The sequence below is a fragment of the Fukomys damarensis genome, unplaced genomic scaffold (assembly GCF_012274545.1).
Source record: "Fukomys damarensis isolate Sample0158 unplaced genomic scaffold, DMR_v1.0_HiC HiC_scaffold_5, whole genome shotgun sequence".
NCBI lineage: Eukaryota > Metazoa > Chordata > Mammalia > Rodentia > Bathyergidae > Fukomys > Fukomys damarensis.
Window position 1 is genome coordinate 47887217 of NW_022900917.1, and position 18963 is coordinate 47906179.

Here is an 18963-nt window from a genome sequence, read left to right on the forward strand (position 1 = left end):
AATAAGTTTCATCTGTTTTGTTTATTCTCTCAAAGTACAAGATCTTTGATTATCTTTACTGTTTTTTCAGTGTCCATTTCACTGATTTCTGCTTTGACCTTATTTCTCCATCAACTTTGAATAATTTTGGATGATATATCAGTCTGTGTTGGAAGTTGTTTTAGAGCTTGAAACATTTCATTCCAAGTTCCTTTTGCCTTTAATGTTTATGTTGAGAAGTCTGTTGTAATTCTAGTTTTCTTTACAAGACTTTGAGTCTCACTAAGATTTACTTCCCAAGGGAGAGTACATTGTGACGTTATTCCTCAGTTGGGTCTTTAATAAGTGGATGGATACTCATAGCCATGACAATCATCTTCAGTGAGTATTACAGACAGCTTTCAGAATAGCTTCTAACATATATACTAATTTATTAGTCCAGAACCCCAACTATTTTGCTATTACAAGGAACTGAGCATGTAGTTTTCCAGTGTCCATTGAGATAATTCATTTCATGATAAATAAAATAGTATGTCATTATTGTCATTCTAGAAGTATGCCTTAATTTGTTAGATTACTAGGGTGTTATTTGACAGATATATTGTTGTAAAATACAGACATTTTGTACAGGTACAAAGCTCTCCCTCTCGATGTCTAAAAATGCCACATCTGTTGAAAGGTGCTCAATAAGGAAGCAATTATCAAAAGAAAAGAAATTTTACCTTCAAAGCATTTTAGTATAATCAGTAAGGTGTAATTATGTAAATAGTAAAGAAATAATATCATTTATCATTAATTTAGCTTATAACTTCCATCAGGAGAAAAATTCAATGAGACAAAATACATTTAGGATGTTTGTAAAAAATAATAGATTAGATTGTAAGCAACTAAAAGAAACTACGCATTCTTTTTGTATGTAGTTGTTCCTATGCAGAGCTCTGGATTGGCTATCTAAAAATTTTTCACTGAATGGGCCTCCCCACAGCCAAAATATATAAGAAAGTTAAATCTTGAAGGAAAAATGAATCTTTATTAAGAAACTAACTGTCCCAGTTAGCTCACAAGACTATTCAGGCTAGGTGATAAGAATGAGCCTTGGGAAATAATTATTTCTTTGATGTTATCTGTCGGCACAGGTGAACTGTTCAACAGAAGATTTTCACAAGAGAATACAACCCTTATGAATAAGAGACTCAACTTGAATCAAAAGGTGCTATAATTGTTTCTTGGGAAAGTAGTTTAAATTTCTTTAAGAATCAAAATATCCACAAATCAGAATGTATAGTGGCCAAAACACGACAGTGAAACAAATGCAAGAAGGTTTTCCTTCTGTGTATAAAGCAATATGGTGTAATGAGAATCATCAAGACCAGACATCCGCATGACTGCAGCAAGTCAGTCTCTCCTATCTGAAGTTCCTCATCTAAAAAGTTAAGAGAGTAATAGCTACTTTAGAGTTACGGGTGAAATAGAGAAGCCAAGAAACAGTACCTGTACAATGTAGAGAATCCATAAAAGTTGGTCCATCTTTCTTGCCTCCTGCTTGTAAGATTTTAGAAGGCCCTTATCAAAGTTTATAGTTAATATAAGATAAATATTCATAGAATTAATTGTATGCCTATTTTGGTCTCCTGTACAATCATATACAAACTTCTATGAAAATGTGACTAATGAAAAATTCTCCAAGATAAATCCCACACATCTTTCAAGAAAAATCAATTAGGAGAAATATTAGCTTAAAGTTTTCACAATTTGAAGTAATCAAAAAATGCCAGTAAGTAGTCAGATTGTTTAGGAATGAAAAGAGTAGAAGTTGAGTTGTCAACATAACTTATTTTTCAGTATCTTTAAATATAGCAAATGAGATGAGTTTTCCTATTTACAGACTGAATGTATTCCTAGGGAGGAAAAAAATGACTTCAATTCCTGTAACTTGGAAAGAAGCAGCAATAACTTATTAATTGTGCCCTTGATGATCGTAAGATATGGCAGGAAAAACAGCCTCAGAGACTTCCAATGATACTGAAAGTACTTCTAAAGGGAGCAGTAAAGACTCTAGGAGAATCTGCCTGCAGATGTATATCAAAAACCTATTTACATGTTGAAGGGAAGGATTTAATTAATAGCATTGCAGCTGTGCAGTTAATATGCAGATCTGAGGTCCTCTCACAAGGGGCTGTTTCCTATTTTTAAACAAGTCACTTAGTCCTGCAGTTTTTTCCTTTAGCAATTCTTGCATAGTAATGAATGTAGGTCCCACAGGTTTTCAGGATAAGAATCATTAGTCTGTTAATTTCAAAAGTAATAATAAAAACGATGATGTTGATGGCAGTAAAGAAAACCACCATTTATTGAGACACCACAATATGCCAAGATCCTTTTTGAGCCCATATATGCTTATTTCATTTGTTCCACAACTCACTAATGTTGGTGCTATGGTTTTCCTCATTTTCTCATAAAGGAAACTGAGATTTTTTATAAGATTACATAACTGCAGATGCTTTCAATTACCTACACACGATCATGCACACAGCACAACCCCACACTGCTTAAAAGCAATAACACATTTCCATCAAGTGCTATGTGATGTGAGCAGAAGGAGGGTGCTTAAGACCACAGTGACAAATGCCACTTCAGGAATGGTTACCAGATAAGATAAAGACAAAGTGAAAATCCAGAGGTTGTAATAAAAAAAACCTCATGACAGGCCAGAGGTATAAGTGTTCATATCCATATAATGTACACAATCAATCTATAAGAATGACTAAGTAGTACTTGTGATGTTACAATTGTCTCTCACTCATGAGAATGCACCAATTTTTTACTGAAATTACCTTTCACTGATTTTTGGAATTGGATCTCTAATCTCAGGCCCTGTCCTGCCTGGAAAAGAAGCAGATGGTGGTTCCAGATGGGACATTCCTATCCTCCCCCCATTATATCTTGGTAATTTAAATTGCGAGCAGATGGACAACAGCTGAACCCTCTTCCCATCTATGCAAATTTCTGACAAGACTGTCACCTCGCTGAGCATTCAAGGTTTACCTAGCTCTGTGCTGATCTCAACCCAGTTCTGAGGCCTTTTGACTGACTGAGCCCTTGTCTTTCAAGCACAGTTCTCTCTAGATGGACTGGACAGAGACAGTTTCTGTCAAATTTAACCCAGGAAACTGAACACAGTTGGGAATCTGATTTCTGAAACAAAGCGTGATTTTCATTTCAGACTTTGTTTTAGTTTTGATAACATGACCTTCTATTAGCTATTACTCAAAACTTCCCTTCTTCATTTCCTCATACATTTTTTCTTTTTTATAAATTAATTAAAAGGTTAATGTAATAAATAAAAACCAGACTCAAATAAAATATATACATATATATTTAAAGATTTTTTTCAAAATATCTGAAAATTGAAATCAAATGATACAATTAGAAAAGCTGGATTTCAAATAGAGAATTCTTATAACTAAATCACATGAGAAAGATCTAAGTGAGGTGATTAAGAGATGGAAGGAAGGGAAAAAAGGGGAGGAAAAAGGGATAAGAACAGGAATTTAGGTTGTTATGTACATGTACCAACTCCATACAAGGAATGTAAACATCATGTATTGCAAACATGTACTAATACAAATTAAAAAATAAAGATAAACAAATCCTGTACAAACTAATGTAAATAAATACTACAGTGAAAAATCCTATTCTAGAAATCGATCCCACAAAAATTTATTGCATCATAAAAAAGCATCATAAATCAGTGAGAAGTCTACTAAGTGGGTATTATTTGGACTCTTAAGAAAAGCATCTGTTCAGATTGTCATTTTGCACAATGCAGAAAAATTAAGCTCCAGAAGGTTAAAGACCAAAGTATTGATAGTTTAACATAAAAGGTAAAAGAATATAAGATATTAACAAAAAAGGAAAAAAAAACTATTGAGCACATTTGAAGATGCTAAATATATTTTTCTTTTTTAAATTATTTTAATAGTACATTTAATGTATACAATATAGTGACATTCATTGTTGGAAATTTGTAATAATATAATCAATCTTGGTTCTTATATTTTCCCCATTCTCCTGCTAATATTTAAGAAATCCTAATAAAAGAAATAAGAAAGGCCAGGGATGTGTATCCCTGGAAAATTAGCTGTATTCCACCCCAAAATAAGAAAGAGAATTCATTTATTGTAGACAGTCTTTATATTCATTTTTCTGCAGTTAATAGGATACTTTTTGGAGAAGAAATTTAGCAAAATGTATTAGGGACTTTTACTGTTTTATAATAAGAAAGAGCAAAAACACACTATGTTTTCTTGGAAATGTTTTTCATTAAATTTATTTTTTAAAAGTCAGTGTGTAAATTTCCACTACAATACCATTTCAGCAACATTTAAGAGAAACAGAGAAAAGCCATAATGATGCAACACATCTAAAATAAACTTCAATCAAAATGTGAATTTCTGTTGTCTGAATGGTTGAAGCCAAAGTATTATTTCTTGTCTGTCTAGTTTCTATGACTTTTTTTTTGTAACTCTTATAGTTTTACATTATAATGAGAAAAGGCATTCTTACCCCAAACAACTCTTACCCTTGGGGATGAGGGGATTAAGGGTGGTGGACTCAATTAATTGTCCTTTTCCAGTAGAAAAAAAATGTATTTAAGGATTTTAAAAAGCTATCATTTAAAAATGTACTAAGATGTAATAGGATTTTAAAAAGTCTTTAAATGTAGCCTGTTTCCACCATTTGAGTGGGTAGCATTTCTCATAAGCAGGGTAGAGGGTTCACTTTTAAGGAACACATTTGTTGCTTTTTTTGTTTTTGGTACCAGGGATTGAGGGACCTTGCTCTTGCAAGGCAGGCTGCGGCACCAGTGACCTAAATACTCAGCCCAGGAAAACATTTGGTTGTCTTTTTTTTTTTGTGGTACCAGGGATAGAACTCGGGTCCTTGCGCTTGCGAGGCAGGCCACTGAACCGCTGAACTAAATCCCTGGCCCTAGTTAAGTCAGCTAAATACTCAGCCCAGGAAAACATTTGGTTGTCTTTTTTTTTTGTGGTACCAGGGATAGAACTCAGGTCCTTGCGCTTGCGAGGCAGGCCACTGAACCGCTGAACTAAATCCCTGGCCCTAGTTAAGTCTTTAAGGGATAAGAAAAGATCACTGGACAAGTGAGGACGAGACATGAGTTGGGCAGATCTTGATTTTTCTATATAAAGGCATAAGAATTTTAATATCAGATTGTACCTTGAGAGATAGATGAACAAATAATGACAAACAACACAGGTATATGGAGTCCTCTTGGCAGAAGGCTAAAGAGAAATATCCTGAGGAAATGGCCATGGACTGCAAGAACTTTGGTGTCAATTTAACCCTTGCCCAATAGATACTAGGATCATGTGAGATCATAAAGTTATTTGGGAAATATTCCTTCATCCTCTATTATATAGGAGTTTGGGTAATGCTAGCAATAATTGTTTGTTACATGTTTAATACACTTACCCCAAGAACCATCTGGATTTGAAGTTTTCTTTGTGGAAAGGCTTTAATTATATATTTATGGTTGCCCATATTTTCTATTTTTGGTTGTGTTACCTTTGGTAAGTAATTCTGTAAAGGATTTTGTAAATGTTTTATCTGTCAAACTTATTGAAGTGTTTTAATTTTCCTGCTAGTATTTTGGCATCTATCGGATTCGTATTGATGTTTCACCTTTACTAAAATTGATAATTAGTATTATTTTTTATTTTTTCTTGATCAATTTCATTAGCCAGCTGTCATTTTATTAATCTTTCAAATGCACAAGCTATAGGATCACAGCTACATTTACACTGCTGTCCTTTTATTTATTAGATGGAAGAATATGTTGTTAATTTTTAAATTTCCTTCTTTTACATATTAATTTAAATATTACATATTAATTTATTTTTTCTCTGAATATTACTTTCAATTAATCTATAAATATTAATTTGTTGTTTTCTTTATATGTGTACTTCAAAAAGAAATTCCTTTAAATTTCTTCTTTGATTCATTGATTATTGAAAATTGTCCACTTTCATATCCAAATAGATACAGATTTTTTAGCAATTTTAATGCTGTAAATTTGAAATTACTGCTTGTATGTGTGTGTGTGTGTACTCTGAACTATTTCAGTAATCAGGCATTTATTGAGACTTCCTTATGATATAAAACACATTTTTAGTCATTGTTCCATATGCATTTGAATAGAATACATATTTTACAGTTTTGAGTGTAATGTTCTTTATATGTGAGTAAGACAATCTGATTGACAGTATTGTCCAAATCTTTTATTTTTACTGGATTATGTCTATTTTTCTATCAATAATGAAAAATGTGGTCATAAACTCTCTGCTTATCTTTCTGGATTTGTGTGTTTCTCCCTTTTTGTCAGTCTTTGCTTCATATGTTCTAAAATTTTTCTCTTTGGTATGGCTTAGGCTTATTATGCCTATTTGATATGTTGATCTTGTTTTAATTATAAAACATTTACTTTATCTGTATCAAAAGTCCTTGACTTGAGGTCTACTTTACTTTCATTACTAATATCATCAGAGAGGTTTTCTTCTGATTAATGTTTGTACAACATATATTTTTCATCCTTTTAATCTGAATGTATGTATGTATTTATATTTAAAGTGTATTTTATATTGGTAGCATTGGGTATTGTCTTCTCAAAAATCTAGTGCTCTCACTTCTGTCTTCAGTTGGAGTGTTTAGTCTACTTGCACTTCATATGGTTATTGATAGAGTTGGTTTTTAATCTACCATGTTAGTATTTGTTTTTGTATGATGTGCTTTGGCTTTTCATTGTTATTATTTTATGCAGTACTTTTTTTTTTTTTTGGTGCTGGGGATCAAACTCGGGTCCTTGCGCTTGCGAGGCAGGCCACCGAACCGCTGAGCTAAATCCCCGGCCCAATGAAGTACTTATTTATTCTAGTTACTCTTGAGCAGTGATTCTCAATCTTTTTGGCCTCATAACTCTTAAAAGTTAATGAATATCCCAAATAGTTTTGCTTACGTTGACTACATTCATCAATATTAATCTTATGATAAACTCTGAGGAATTTTTAAAACGTAAGAGCACAAGTACCATTACTCTTCTAAATATTGCCAGAATCTCTATTTGAATGCTTACTGGCCTATGGGACTATTCACTGCCTTTCAGAGAATCAGGACTGTTTTCACTCTATGGATGCAAATTCTTAGCAAAAGAGCAATGTGAAGTACAAACTGACCAAGTATAGGCTATGTATGTCACTGGAACAGTTCCTCAATTCACAGACACGATGTGGATTTTATTCTGAATACACTCTTTGGAGAAAAAGTCAATATTTCAAAAATTTGTTTGTGAAAAAAGATCAACGTGTAGAATGGCTTCTAGTAACCGATCCAATAGAACAATTCTACGAAAGTTCATTATGAACTAGCGGTAGACAAGGAGCTCTAGAAAGTTAATAAAAAACTAGCACACATGGAGGAGGAATTTCTTACCCAGCGCAATCCAACCTGGAATAGTGACAGAGGTATGTGTATTTGTCACAAGTCCTTAACTGTGTTCTATTTTTTTCAGATTCCATTTCTTACAGACTCCTGTTGAGGCTGCACAATGGCGAGCCAAGGAGATGTTTCCACTCTTAGAGGCGGTGAAAAGAAGGTCAATAGACAATCTTTAAGATGCTCTTTTTGGAATTATCTTTCATTTTAATGATCGAGAACACTTGTTTGATTTCTTAGTGGCATTTGAACAGGTAATAAAATGAACAACCAGGATTGCTATATGCACATTTTTTTTCAGGGTGAAGAGATGTGGGTTCCCTCTGGGATTCTTTTTTTTTTTTTAATTGAGTTTTTAAACCTTGTACCCAAATGAGGGAAAAAAACCCTTAACATGTGCTCACAAAAGTAACTCAGCAGTGGTGAGAACACATGTGAAATGAGTGACTGCATCTATTTAATTTATTTTTATCACTTTTCATGGAGTTGTTTTGAAGTTTACCTGAATTTCCACATATAATATACATAAACAGGGTTAACAGTCAACAAACATTTACTGCTGTCATTATTAGCAAAGCTGGCCCTGTTATGATATTTCATACAGACTCAGCAGGGTTAAATGATTTGCTAATGGAACGTAGTGAATAAATGTTAATGACAGGATTTGCGCTAAAGACTCATAATTTAAAATTCAGCCTTCTTTCAACACACTATGATGCCAATTCCACAGGAAAAATTTTTTCTTGTTTAATCTATTCCAAATCAGTTTATATGGAAGAAAATAAAAGATTACTTTTAGGCAGTGAAATAAAAATATGATTTAAAATGACCAAACCATAAGTAAAAAAATGCTAAGGATTGAAAATGCTTATTAGTCATAATTGTTTTATCATAAGATTTGTATTTTAAGGTTACTTCATAATCTGCATTTGCAGATGATACCTGAATGTAGATTTAAGTAACTTTTTTTCTTTCTTACAAATTAGTGTTCAGGTACATTCAGTACCACAAATATTTATGGCAGGTGGTAATACATATACACGGAACTCAATACTGGAAATGTTATTTCTGCTTCCTGAATACATTTGTCAATGTGAGACACCAGTGACAGGTTCTAGTTTTAAAGTTACAGTATAGAAATTGTAACCATTGTTCAAAGTTCTAGAAAAGCATCCTTTCAGAATTTTTGCTATTAGGCTGAATCAAACATGCTTTGCTGTCATTTGGACTTCAACAGAGCCTTACAATTCCAAAAGCATCTGTGCTAGTCAAGACAGATTTTTCTAAGAACTAAACCGAAAATGCAAAAAGACCATTACATTATTTATAATTTGAGGTTATCATAAGACAGTACAATAACTAGCACAAGTATACTTGATAATGAGATATCTAAAAATAAGGAAAATATACTCTGCAATTATACTGTTCAGTTTGTTCTGTTTCTTTTCTATAAGAGAAAGTTGCGGTTAACATGACACATTTTTAAGAACCACAGCTAGAAATTTAAAATCATGCTCACATTTGGGTGACAATCAAAAGACACTTTGCAGGGGGCATGATAAAAATTATGTACTCTTGAGACATAACTGGGCAGAGAGAAATAGCATGTGCTTCACCCTCTGCATTAAGATAACCTTTTTCTCTCTGATCAGATCAGGACTTTGGAATAGGAGTCATCACACTAATGCCTTTAATGCCTTTATGTATTTAGTAAATATGTGCTCTACTCATATGTATAAGAGGTTCACTGTTTGTCAACCTTCCTAATTTAAATAAAAAATTCAAAATCATTTTTCACCTAAAAAAAATTTTTTTTTTTTTGGTTTTGTTGAGACAGGGACTCACTGTGTAGTTGAGACTGACCTGTAACTCACTATATAGCCCAAGCTGTCTTGAACTCATAGCGATCCTCCAGCCTCAGCCTCCCAAGTGCTGGGATTACAGGCATGCGCCACCACGCCCGGCCCTTTTCACTTAGTATTTAGGGATGAGGTCACTGCATTATCATTGTAAATGGACATGATAATGCACCATAAGCAGAGGTCCATTTAAGGATAAAGAACAAAACTATAAAACAATAAATTTAAAGTTCCTTTATATTAGCATGTTCCTAAGAACATCATTTCCTAAATGGTAACTAAACTCTTTTTTGATCAATATTCAATGCATATGCATACACACACAGATATATATATATATATATGTATATATATATATATATAAAATCATATTACGTAGTCAAAATAGTTATTTACAATGTACTTTTTTCAAAGTATAATTTAAAGACATGATAAACTCACCTTAGAGAGGCCACCTACTTCCAAATAAAAGCAGATAATGAACACATTCCAGGTGATCCAAAGGGCAGTCCATACTGTGTACTGGGTAGAAGTGGGTGGATGAGGGAGAAAGAGAAGAAAAATGTGGCGATGAAAGGCACGTATACTAAATAAATAGAAAACAAACATGTCAATCTGTCTATGTCTTCTGGGAAGAAACAGATGAGGAACACTCAGAAAAGAGTACTCCTTATGAGACCTCCTAAGATTAGAAATTAAAAATCCAATAGTTTCTACTGCTGTCAGGGGATGCCAATAAAGCTAGATTTATTTTTAAAGTGCTTTGCTGGCATGTAGGTATAAGTTAAATCCAAATACTTGATTTCTACTTGCTGAATATTATCTTTTTCAGGAAACACAATTATGCAATTATTCTGTGAGCTATCCATCATTGTGTCTATCTATCCACCTACCATCTTTAAGTTACAATATTAAACTGTCAAATTTTTAAGACTGTTACTCAAAACACAGAACTTCTATATCCCTGAATGAAGGCGATGTGTAGGGTAAAATTAAATGAAAGTGGATATGTGGGATAACATTAACAAACTTTCACCTGTTTTGACTATTTTTTGAGAATAGTATGTACCTCTATAACCCCATAAAAATATGATCATATGAAACAATTTAAAGGGCAGAAATTAATAAATGGATTAAAAATAAACAAATGGAAAATAGATTTCAATAATGGAAAAACACCTTCCATTCACATTCAACAAACTTTAAACTTTCTGCCCTTATTGATTAACTAGTTTTATTAAGATATCATATGCTAGGAAGTGCCTCCCCCTGAAGAATTAGAGAATCAGTATTAAAGTTGCTTTTTTTTTGGTACCAGGGATCAAACTCAGGACCTTCCATTTCCGACCCGGAGGCACCACTGAGCTAAGTCCCCAGCCCTAAAGTCGCTTTTGAGCGGACTTATTACTGGAGAGGATCTTACTGCTCATCTCACCAACTCACTTGTGCAGACAAAAGCAAACCAGAGGCTTGCGCTCAGAACAACTTGGATGTGGGAGAGGAGGACATGCCACAGGACAAAGTTAACAGATCAGGTACAGTGTTTTCCCCTTTCCTCTTACTTCACTACCAAAAGTATGAATTCTTAATTTCTTAGGCGAGCATACCATCACCTGCTATGAGTGACTACAGCCATTTCTTGTTCTTGTTAAATTATATATTGAAATCTCTCCCTTAGCTTGTTTTATGCTGTGACAAATAGGATTATGAGTTTTAGATACTAAGGAAAATAAGCATGTCCCTATTAGAAATCTTATCAGAGTATTTACCTATTTGTGAAGTTTGATTTGCATTTTATGACTTTTTGTTATCCATGGCTTTTACACTTTCAAAAGAGCCTCAGACAGTTATGCAGTTCTCTAAGAGCAATGCATTTCATATCGTAGTTTTTGTTTTTTTTTTTTTTTAATTGAGTTTATTGGTACATTTAGGGATACAGTACAGTTACATTCATTGTTGGGATCATGTACCTTTACATGGCAAGTCTTGATTCTCATTTTTTTCCCCTTACCTCTGCCCTCCCTTCACCCCCTCCTCCCCTCCCCATCTACAAACACTTTATTTTCATCTTTTCATTCTCTCACATTTTTTTCTTTTCCCTTTTTGTTCTTCCCCTACGTATCACACCTTCCCTACACCTTTAGCTCCTTTCCTCCCATTTCTAAATGTCAGTAATCTTATTAGAATTTTATGCATTGTTGCAGAATATTCACACCAGGGAAACTATTCGGTATTTACACATGTGGGACTTATTTATTTCACTTAGGAGTATATCTTCAATATGTATCCATTTTCCTATGAATGAATCTATTCTCTCGCTCTTTATGGCTGAGTAATATTCCATTTTATAGAAAAACCACAACTTCATATCGTAGTTTTTAAAGAGAATGTTTTGGTTTTTTAAAAGGTTATACAATTATATAATGTGCTAAATTTCCAAAATTATTATGAATTTATGATAATATACTGAAAAGTTCACATAAATAAAATATATTGTGAAGTTTGTTGGCACTGGTAGATATTGGTGATGCAGCCATATCTTCTTTCATAAAGTTTCGAAATATGACTGGACTTAGTTTTTTAAAATGTTCCAAATGTATTAAATACTTGCCTGAACTACAAAAGATTCCCATGAATATTGAAAATATCTAATCTATATCTTTAAAATTATATACTTATATATTTGCAACTATACCAACAATGACTGCAGCATATTTTGGAAATTTTGCTAGTCTCATGGCATTTGGTCTCTGATATTTTCTAGTCTAAATAAATGAAATTTTAAGTGAAGTAGAATGCAAGAGCAATTCTGACTGTGAAGTCATGAGAAAAAATATAGTGACAAGGGTTCAGAGTAGAACCTCAAAGAAAGCAAGGCTAGAAAGTAAGAAAATGAGCGGCATTAATTACAAAATCATATGATCCTAATTAGTTGGAATTCAATCCTAAACCCGTATGTATTGCTTTAGGAAAAATCAATCAATTCACAGTCATAAAAATGGGTAATAAAATAAACCTACTTAAAAATCAGCAAAAACTTTTCACTGAAGGGTTCTTAGGATCTTTCAAACGTTGTATTGTTGATATTGAATTTTCCAAATAAAACTACTAAGGTAAGTAGAATCGAACTGTCAGCTCCCAAGTGCTAAACAATGACAAGGGCCATTATTCTGGTGTTTTCTGTGTCCCTGCTATGGTGCTGTGCACCTTTCATAGGTCATGCCATGCAGTCTTCACAGTGAAACCAAGGCACAGAGGTCATCCTTTGATCCTCCAAGGAATGTATACTTTTGCTCTTGGTAGAATTTTTTTTTAAAGATCATAGGAAAATGACTAAATTAATTGTGAATTACTCTTTCACAAACTTTTGTATTCAATCAAATCACAATTAATCAAATTACAAGTTTACCAAAGATTTATTTCAGTCATGTAAGTTCTGTAATTGTCAATGTTTGTTTTTTGCAACTAATATGTCCTGTATGATATGGAGTGACAGATGTAAAATTTATTCTAATACAGTGTTTTTTGTTGTTGTTGTTTTTTGTTTGTTCTTGGTACCAGGGATCGAACTCAGGGCTTTGTGTTTGTGAGGCAGGCGTGGTGCCACAGAGATAAATCCCTGGCCCCTCTAATACGTGTTTAGAACAAAGAATGCATGATTGAATTTTGGATTGTTATCAGATATAAACTTTATTCCTGAGTCTTGAGACACATGAGTACTTGAGACATAAATCTGACCATAGATACACAGGGAAAGAGATCTTTGGAAATAAGGCATGCACAAGAATTCATCCAGGCAGAAATATTAGAAGAATCCTCAGGTTATGAGACTGGCTATCCTTCCTGCCTTGTTTTTGAGGCAGATTATTACATGTATCAACTCCTCATGATGAATGTAATCATTATGTACTGCAAACATATATTAATAAAAATAAAGAAATGAAAAATTTCAGTTGACATATGAATTAAACTGGGACATAAAACTCTCTATTTTTAAGAAATATCCCTTTTTTCTATTATAGATTGTGCTGACATGCTCATACATCCAGGTAGATTGAATGTATTTGCAGTATAGAGGACAGCTTCTCCATGTAAAACAAAAAATAACTCCATGTATTTTTTCTGTCTCTTTTTCTGTATCCACTTTGCTTCTCTTCATTACACATAAAAACATTTAACACATTTCAACATTACACATTTAAATCCTTACTGCATATTTTTTTCATTTTAAAGAACATTTTTAATTGCAAAGTGGTACCTATATTCCAGGGGACATTTGGATAATATGCCAAAAAGCATACTGAAAATAAATTAAATCTTCTTTGTTTTTAAAAACTTTATTAGTACATGTCTGCAGTAAAACAGTTTACAATCTTTGTGTGGAGTTGGCACTTTTATATAACGTATCACAATTCCCTTTCCATTCCTTTCCCAGCCTGTCCCTCCCTATGTCCCTCCATCTGTGGATTCCCCTCTCATTTAAGAAAGATCTATCTCTCTATGTCCTATTAAATATCTTTTATTTTGCTCTTTTTTTTTATAATTTGGATTTTTCTTATAAGGGAAACAAGGCTACATTTAAGACCATGTGTCTGATTTAAAATTACAGTCTCTATACCTAAAATGTACCAATAAACTCAATGAGGAAAAAAATAAATAAAATTATATTCTCAAGAAAATTATTTTTCTAAAATAAGTCAAGCTTATCTTTCTTTATGGCAGAGTAGCTCTCCATTATATGGAAATACCACATTTTCTTTATCCACCCATTTCCTGATATACAGGCTGGTTCCAAGATCTAGCTATTATAAATTTTGCTGCCATGTACCTGGGTATCACAAACATTTTTATACTCATACCAATAAAGATGAATAAAGAATATTAATTATTTCTATGTGACTTCCTAAATATTTCCTAGTGTTAGAAGGACAGTTCAGAAGTTTTTATTTGAAATGAACTTTAGAAATCTCACAGTCTATTTCTTCTCCATTAAATAATTAGTCTACAACATGAGTTATTTTTACTTTCTGCGCTTCCTCATTTCCCCCTTATCAGAAAGGCCATTTGGTCATTTGTTTTTTCACGTGTGTATTAATCAGCCACAATATGCACAGTATGCAAGATGTATAATAAAATAAATAAGGTAGTGTCCTTGCTCATTCACTACTCTAACATTTTCTGGAGTTTAGTATTCACATCCAGAAACTTATAAGAAATCTGCCAGCCATACATTCTACTGACAAGAAAAGCAGAGTGAGAGAAAAAGGATACATTAACATTTAGCAGTCCAAGCAGTCTAAGCATTTATCAAGCCTTACTCTACGGTAGGCTGGGATAAGCAAGTCATCCATATTATGTCTTCAAAGGATCTATGAATCAGGTTTGTGCAAATGAGGTAAATGTGGCATGAAGAAAGCAAAAACTTATGTCCTAAGACTTCAGAGCCAATAATTGCTAGGAGGGGATTCAAATTTGGATGGACTGAATCAAACCTTAACATTTGTTGTCAACTATCATGTTGAGCAGTAGCTCAGGGACTTGTGATAATATGGTAGAGAAAGTTTGCTATATAGCAGTTCAAATTAAGCCGTGTGTTTTTGTTGTTGTTGTTGTTGCACATGAACACTTGTACGGAGGTTGAAATAATTAAATTGTAGGCCTAGCAAAATTTTAGAAGATTTAAAGGCAACATTGAGTTAATTTTAACTAAGAAGTTAGTCTTCATTTTAAAAATGTTAAATATATTAGCTAACTTTTTTACCTTTAAATTAAGTCTGGTTGATAAAATTAACACATCAATGAACTAATAAAAAATTTTAAAATGCTAGGCTAAACACTTGTTTTGGAATTCTCAAGTAAATTTTTAACTATTTGGCATAGGGGTAAATAGACAGGAAACAACTGATTCATTATGACTGATAAATGCGATTTCACTGTTTCTTACTGTCTTTAAACAAAACAACAAAAAGATGCATTTAAACCTCAACACCAAACTTGATGTCTCCTTAGCTAAAATAAACTTTAATCAATAAAGCAAAACTATCTGATAAAGTCGTTTCTGTATTCTAACAATAAATCTCTCCACATTTTCAGCAGTGATGGTGTCTGGAGCAGAATTACTGCTCTCTTATTTTGTGATTGGGACAGTCTTTGCTGTCCTAACTCGATTACAGTGGCAGAAGCCCATGGCTTTATATTTATTAGAAAAAAAAGATCTTGAGGAATAAGTAAGCTAGTGGCAAGTGCCAGTGCCTGGTGCAGGTGCCCTACGGTGGCACACTTCATTTCACCAGGTAATTTCTCAGCTGAGATCTGATAGAAGCAAGGGAGCAAGGCCAGTTTTTGTTGCTGACATGTTCTAAGAAATCACTGACTAGTCCATCTTTAAAGTCACTGATAAGAGGAGGGAAAGGGGATCTTAAAAAGGAATTAAGCTGTGTTACATACATGTATCAACTCCACACAAGTAGTGTAACATTATGTATATAAACTTGTACTAAAAAAAAATAAGCACTAGGCGTCTTTAAGGGTCTAAATCTATCTCACTAAATCTCTAATGCAGCAATGGAAAGGCACAGACCAGCCTTCGAGGAGCACAAAGGCAGAGAGGCAGTGATACCTGGTAAAAGGTGAGGTTAGAAAATTAACAGGATCAGTGACAGCACAGAGCGTGAGGAAGTGAGACCTGAGTGGAGAGATCACTGGGAAGGCTTTTCACAGATGAGAATTTAGTTGAAGGATTATGAGCTTTTTAAGAGCATAAGAAGACGAGGACATTCCAGGCAGAAGATACAGCATGTGAGAATGGAGTAGACAAAAAGAGGAAGAGGTGTTTGGAAAATGCAAATTCTTCATCGTGACTGGCATGAGGTTAGAAGTTTGCCTCTAGATATCATAGTGCTTGTTTTCCATTGTCGTTTTCCTAACTCACTTTCATAAGTGATTAATTTGAATTCAAGTGTGATAAACTCTACTTGTCAGAAATGGCATTCACTTACCATCTGTGTTTTTGCAAAACTAGACTGTGAGCTGCGTTCAATCATTTCAATTATAGACATATTTTATTTATCTCTGGGTGAGCACTTGGCATATACCTGGTATTCCAAAATGTTTGTTGGTTTGAAATGGATTAAATTTAATTAACATGTATTGGTGATATTTTCGGCCAATAAAGGAGACCGATACTAAGAGCAGCAGAAGTGATTTTGAGAGAAAATCTCCTGTAATCAAGAATCTCTTTTCCTGTCCAGAGAAAAGTCTGTATGGATTTTGGATCCAAGTCTCCTCTCACCACCAATGAAATGTTGCTAACTCAAGACACACCTTGATTAACTGCTAACCTTGACTGCAAAATTACAGAGGATAATACAGATTTCAAAGGGTACTTGGGAAGATTAAACCAAGTGAAATGTTTGTCATGGAGGGCTTTCCTACCAATTCATAGCTGTCTTTCTCCTCTCTCCTGGGAGAGAATCAGTAAAAAAGCAAATAACATGACAGAGATTGTGTTGGCATAATACAGTAAAAGAAACAATCAAATAAGTAAAGATGTGAATTTCTTGTCTCATAAGTATTTTCCTTTGACAGCTTGATTATAGGGGAACCCTGTTGGACCGTGTGGAATGATAAGGATAAGATGGGAAAACACTGATTAAAATGAATGGTACACCAATTACATTCCATGTTCTCCAGAAACTCTAGGAGAGAAGACCTGAATATGAACAAATTATGAAACATGGTCCAGACACATAGACAAAGGATCAGAAAGAAGGTGATTATCAAAATGCTTGGAGGCATGTGTACATGAGGGACTGAGAAAATGTTGGTAGGGCCAGGGAAAAAAATACCAGGCAAGGCTAAGACAGGAAGAGGCTGGAGAGACAGGTGGGAGCAGAGGACACATAGGTTGAAGTGTACAACCTCTGAATATTGTAATGTCAGGATTTGTACAGATACAGGATCCCTGGGTTCAGAGCAGGCCAGAGGAAACTAGGCAGACAAAGTCTAACATATCATTTGCTTGCAGATGCATTCATACTTCATTGGGTGTTATTCTTACAACACAGTAAAATAAAAGAGCTTCAGAATTTATAGATAGATTCATTTTCTCCTGTCTTACATTTTTTAACTTTCAAGTGGATATCATTTTCTCTTGTTTGGTAAATGACAGTGGAAAGGACAAACTTTGAAATTTTTATTTTTTAAAAGTTCACTTTTTTACATTTTTACTTTTTTGGTAGTGGATATTGAACCCAGTGTTTCATGTAGAATTTAATAGTGTTTGCATTAAGAGACATAATAAACGTAAGACTTACCACCATGATGTATCGAGGTCTGTATTGAATGGTTCCAAACAAACCTAATATTACTACTATTATATGTAGAAAATTCCCAAGAATTGGTGCCCACTGGAAGCCAAGAAAGTCAAATATCTGCCTCTCCAGTGCCGAGATCTGCAACCAAGCAAAGAAAGTTCATCAGCAACTAACCCAAGCATCATTGTACTATATTAACCTTTACTTTATAGCTGGAGAAGTTGACTACACAATTTCAATCATGTTTTTGAACAGCATTATCACCAGATTGTTGTTTTATTTTGTTATTGTGCTAGGGATCAAAACTAAGGCTTGCAGCAATCTGAACAAGTTTTCTACTACTGAGCAACACCCCAGCTCTTATCCTTAGAATTGTAGGACCTATTTCAGACACTATTTTCTCTCAGGAAATACATTTAAAAAATGGAATATTATTACTTTAAAATTAAATTGATCATAAACCTATTTGGAGAGCCAAAGATATACTCTTTAAATTGCTGTTTACAGTAGAAAATTTAGAAAAATATGGCTTATATTTATCATTATATTTATTCGTGCGATTGGCTTGGGACAACCTATTTAGAATAATAACCAATAACTTCAAGCTTGCAATTTGAAAATTAATATCATTTTAGAAATGAAATGAAACAACAACAAAAAAATCACCTTCCTGCGTGAAATATACACTATATCTAGGATTTTTATCCTTTCATTAGACTACCAATAAAGATAATGACCAAATACTTTTTCAAAATGAAGCTTCCTCACTGTACTTTGGGCTCAAGAGCTTTAGATAAAATGAAAGTTTAACAGTCCTATTGAACTCTATTTTACTAAGATCAAATGCCTAGAGGAAAACTCAGATTAGGTAAAAAATCTGCTTTGAATACCTAAATAAGAATTATGCGGTCAAAGCAAATTTAAAAATAACATAGTTCATTATATTTGCATTATGTATAATTATAATTTTAAACAGTTTTGCAATGTATCAAACCATACACTGAAATTATTTATGATTAAACAGATGAATTTTAGACAGTCCAATGAATACCAACAATGTCATTATTATGTACAAAACGTTACAATTCCATTTGCTGTGTTTGGAGACTAATCTTACACATTGTGACCATTTTTCTAGATTTTCTTTGATAAGATAGTAATTCTAATGAAGTGAACCAATGATTAGCTATATTGATGGCAAAAGAAATTGAAGCTTTCAAATGGAAATAACAACCCAGGTATTTTTGTACTTATGCAGCAGGTGCATGCCTGAATAACTTTAATGTCCTTGAACATAA

At 33.4% G+C, this 18963-nt stretch overlaps 1 protein-coding gene across 1 annotated transcript in view; it reads right to left on the bottom strand.

Annotated features, from left to right (window-relative positions):
* Nkain3 (sodium/potassium transporting ATPase interacting 3) overlaps positions 1-18728 on the bottom strand; it is a 303871-nt gene extending 285143 nt beyond the window's left edge. The window contains exons 1-3 of the mRNA XM_010641319.2: positions 18717-18728; positions 17666-17803; positions 9792-9872 (exon numbers count right to left, since the gene is read on the bottom strand). Coding sequence (XP_010639621.1) covers positions 9792-9872; positions 17666-17803; positions 18717-18728 — 231 coding nt within the window. The remainder of the gene's footprint in view (positions 1-9791; positions 9873-17665; positions 17804-18716) is intronic.
* Between the last annotated feature and the right edge of the window lie 235 nt (positions 18729-18963).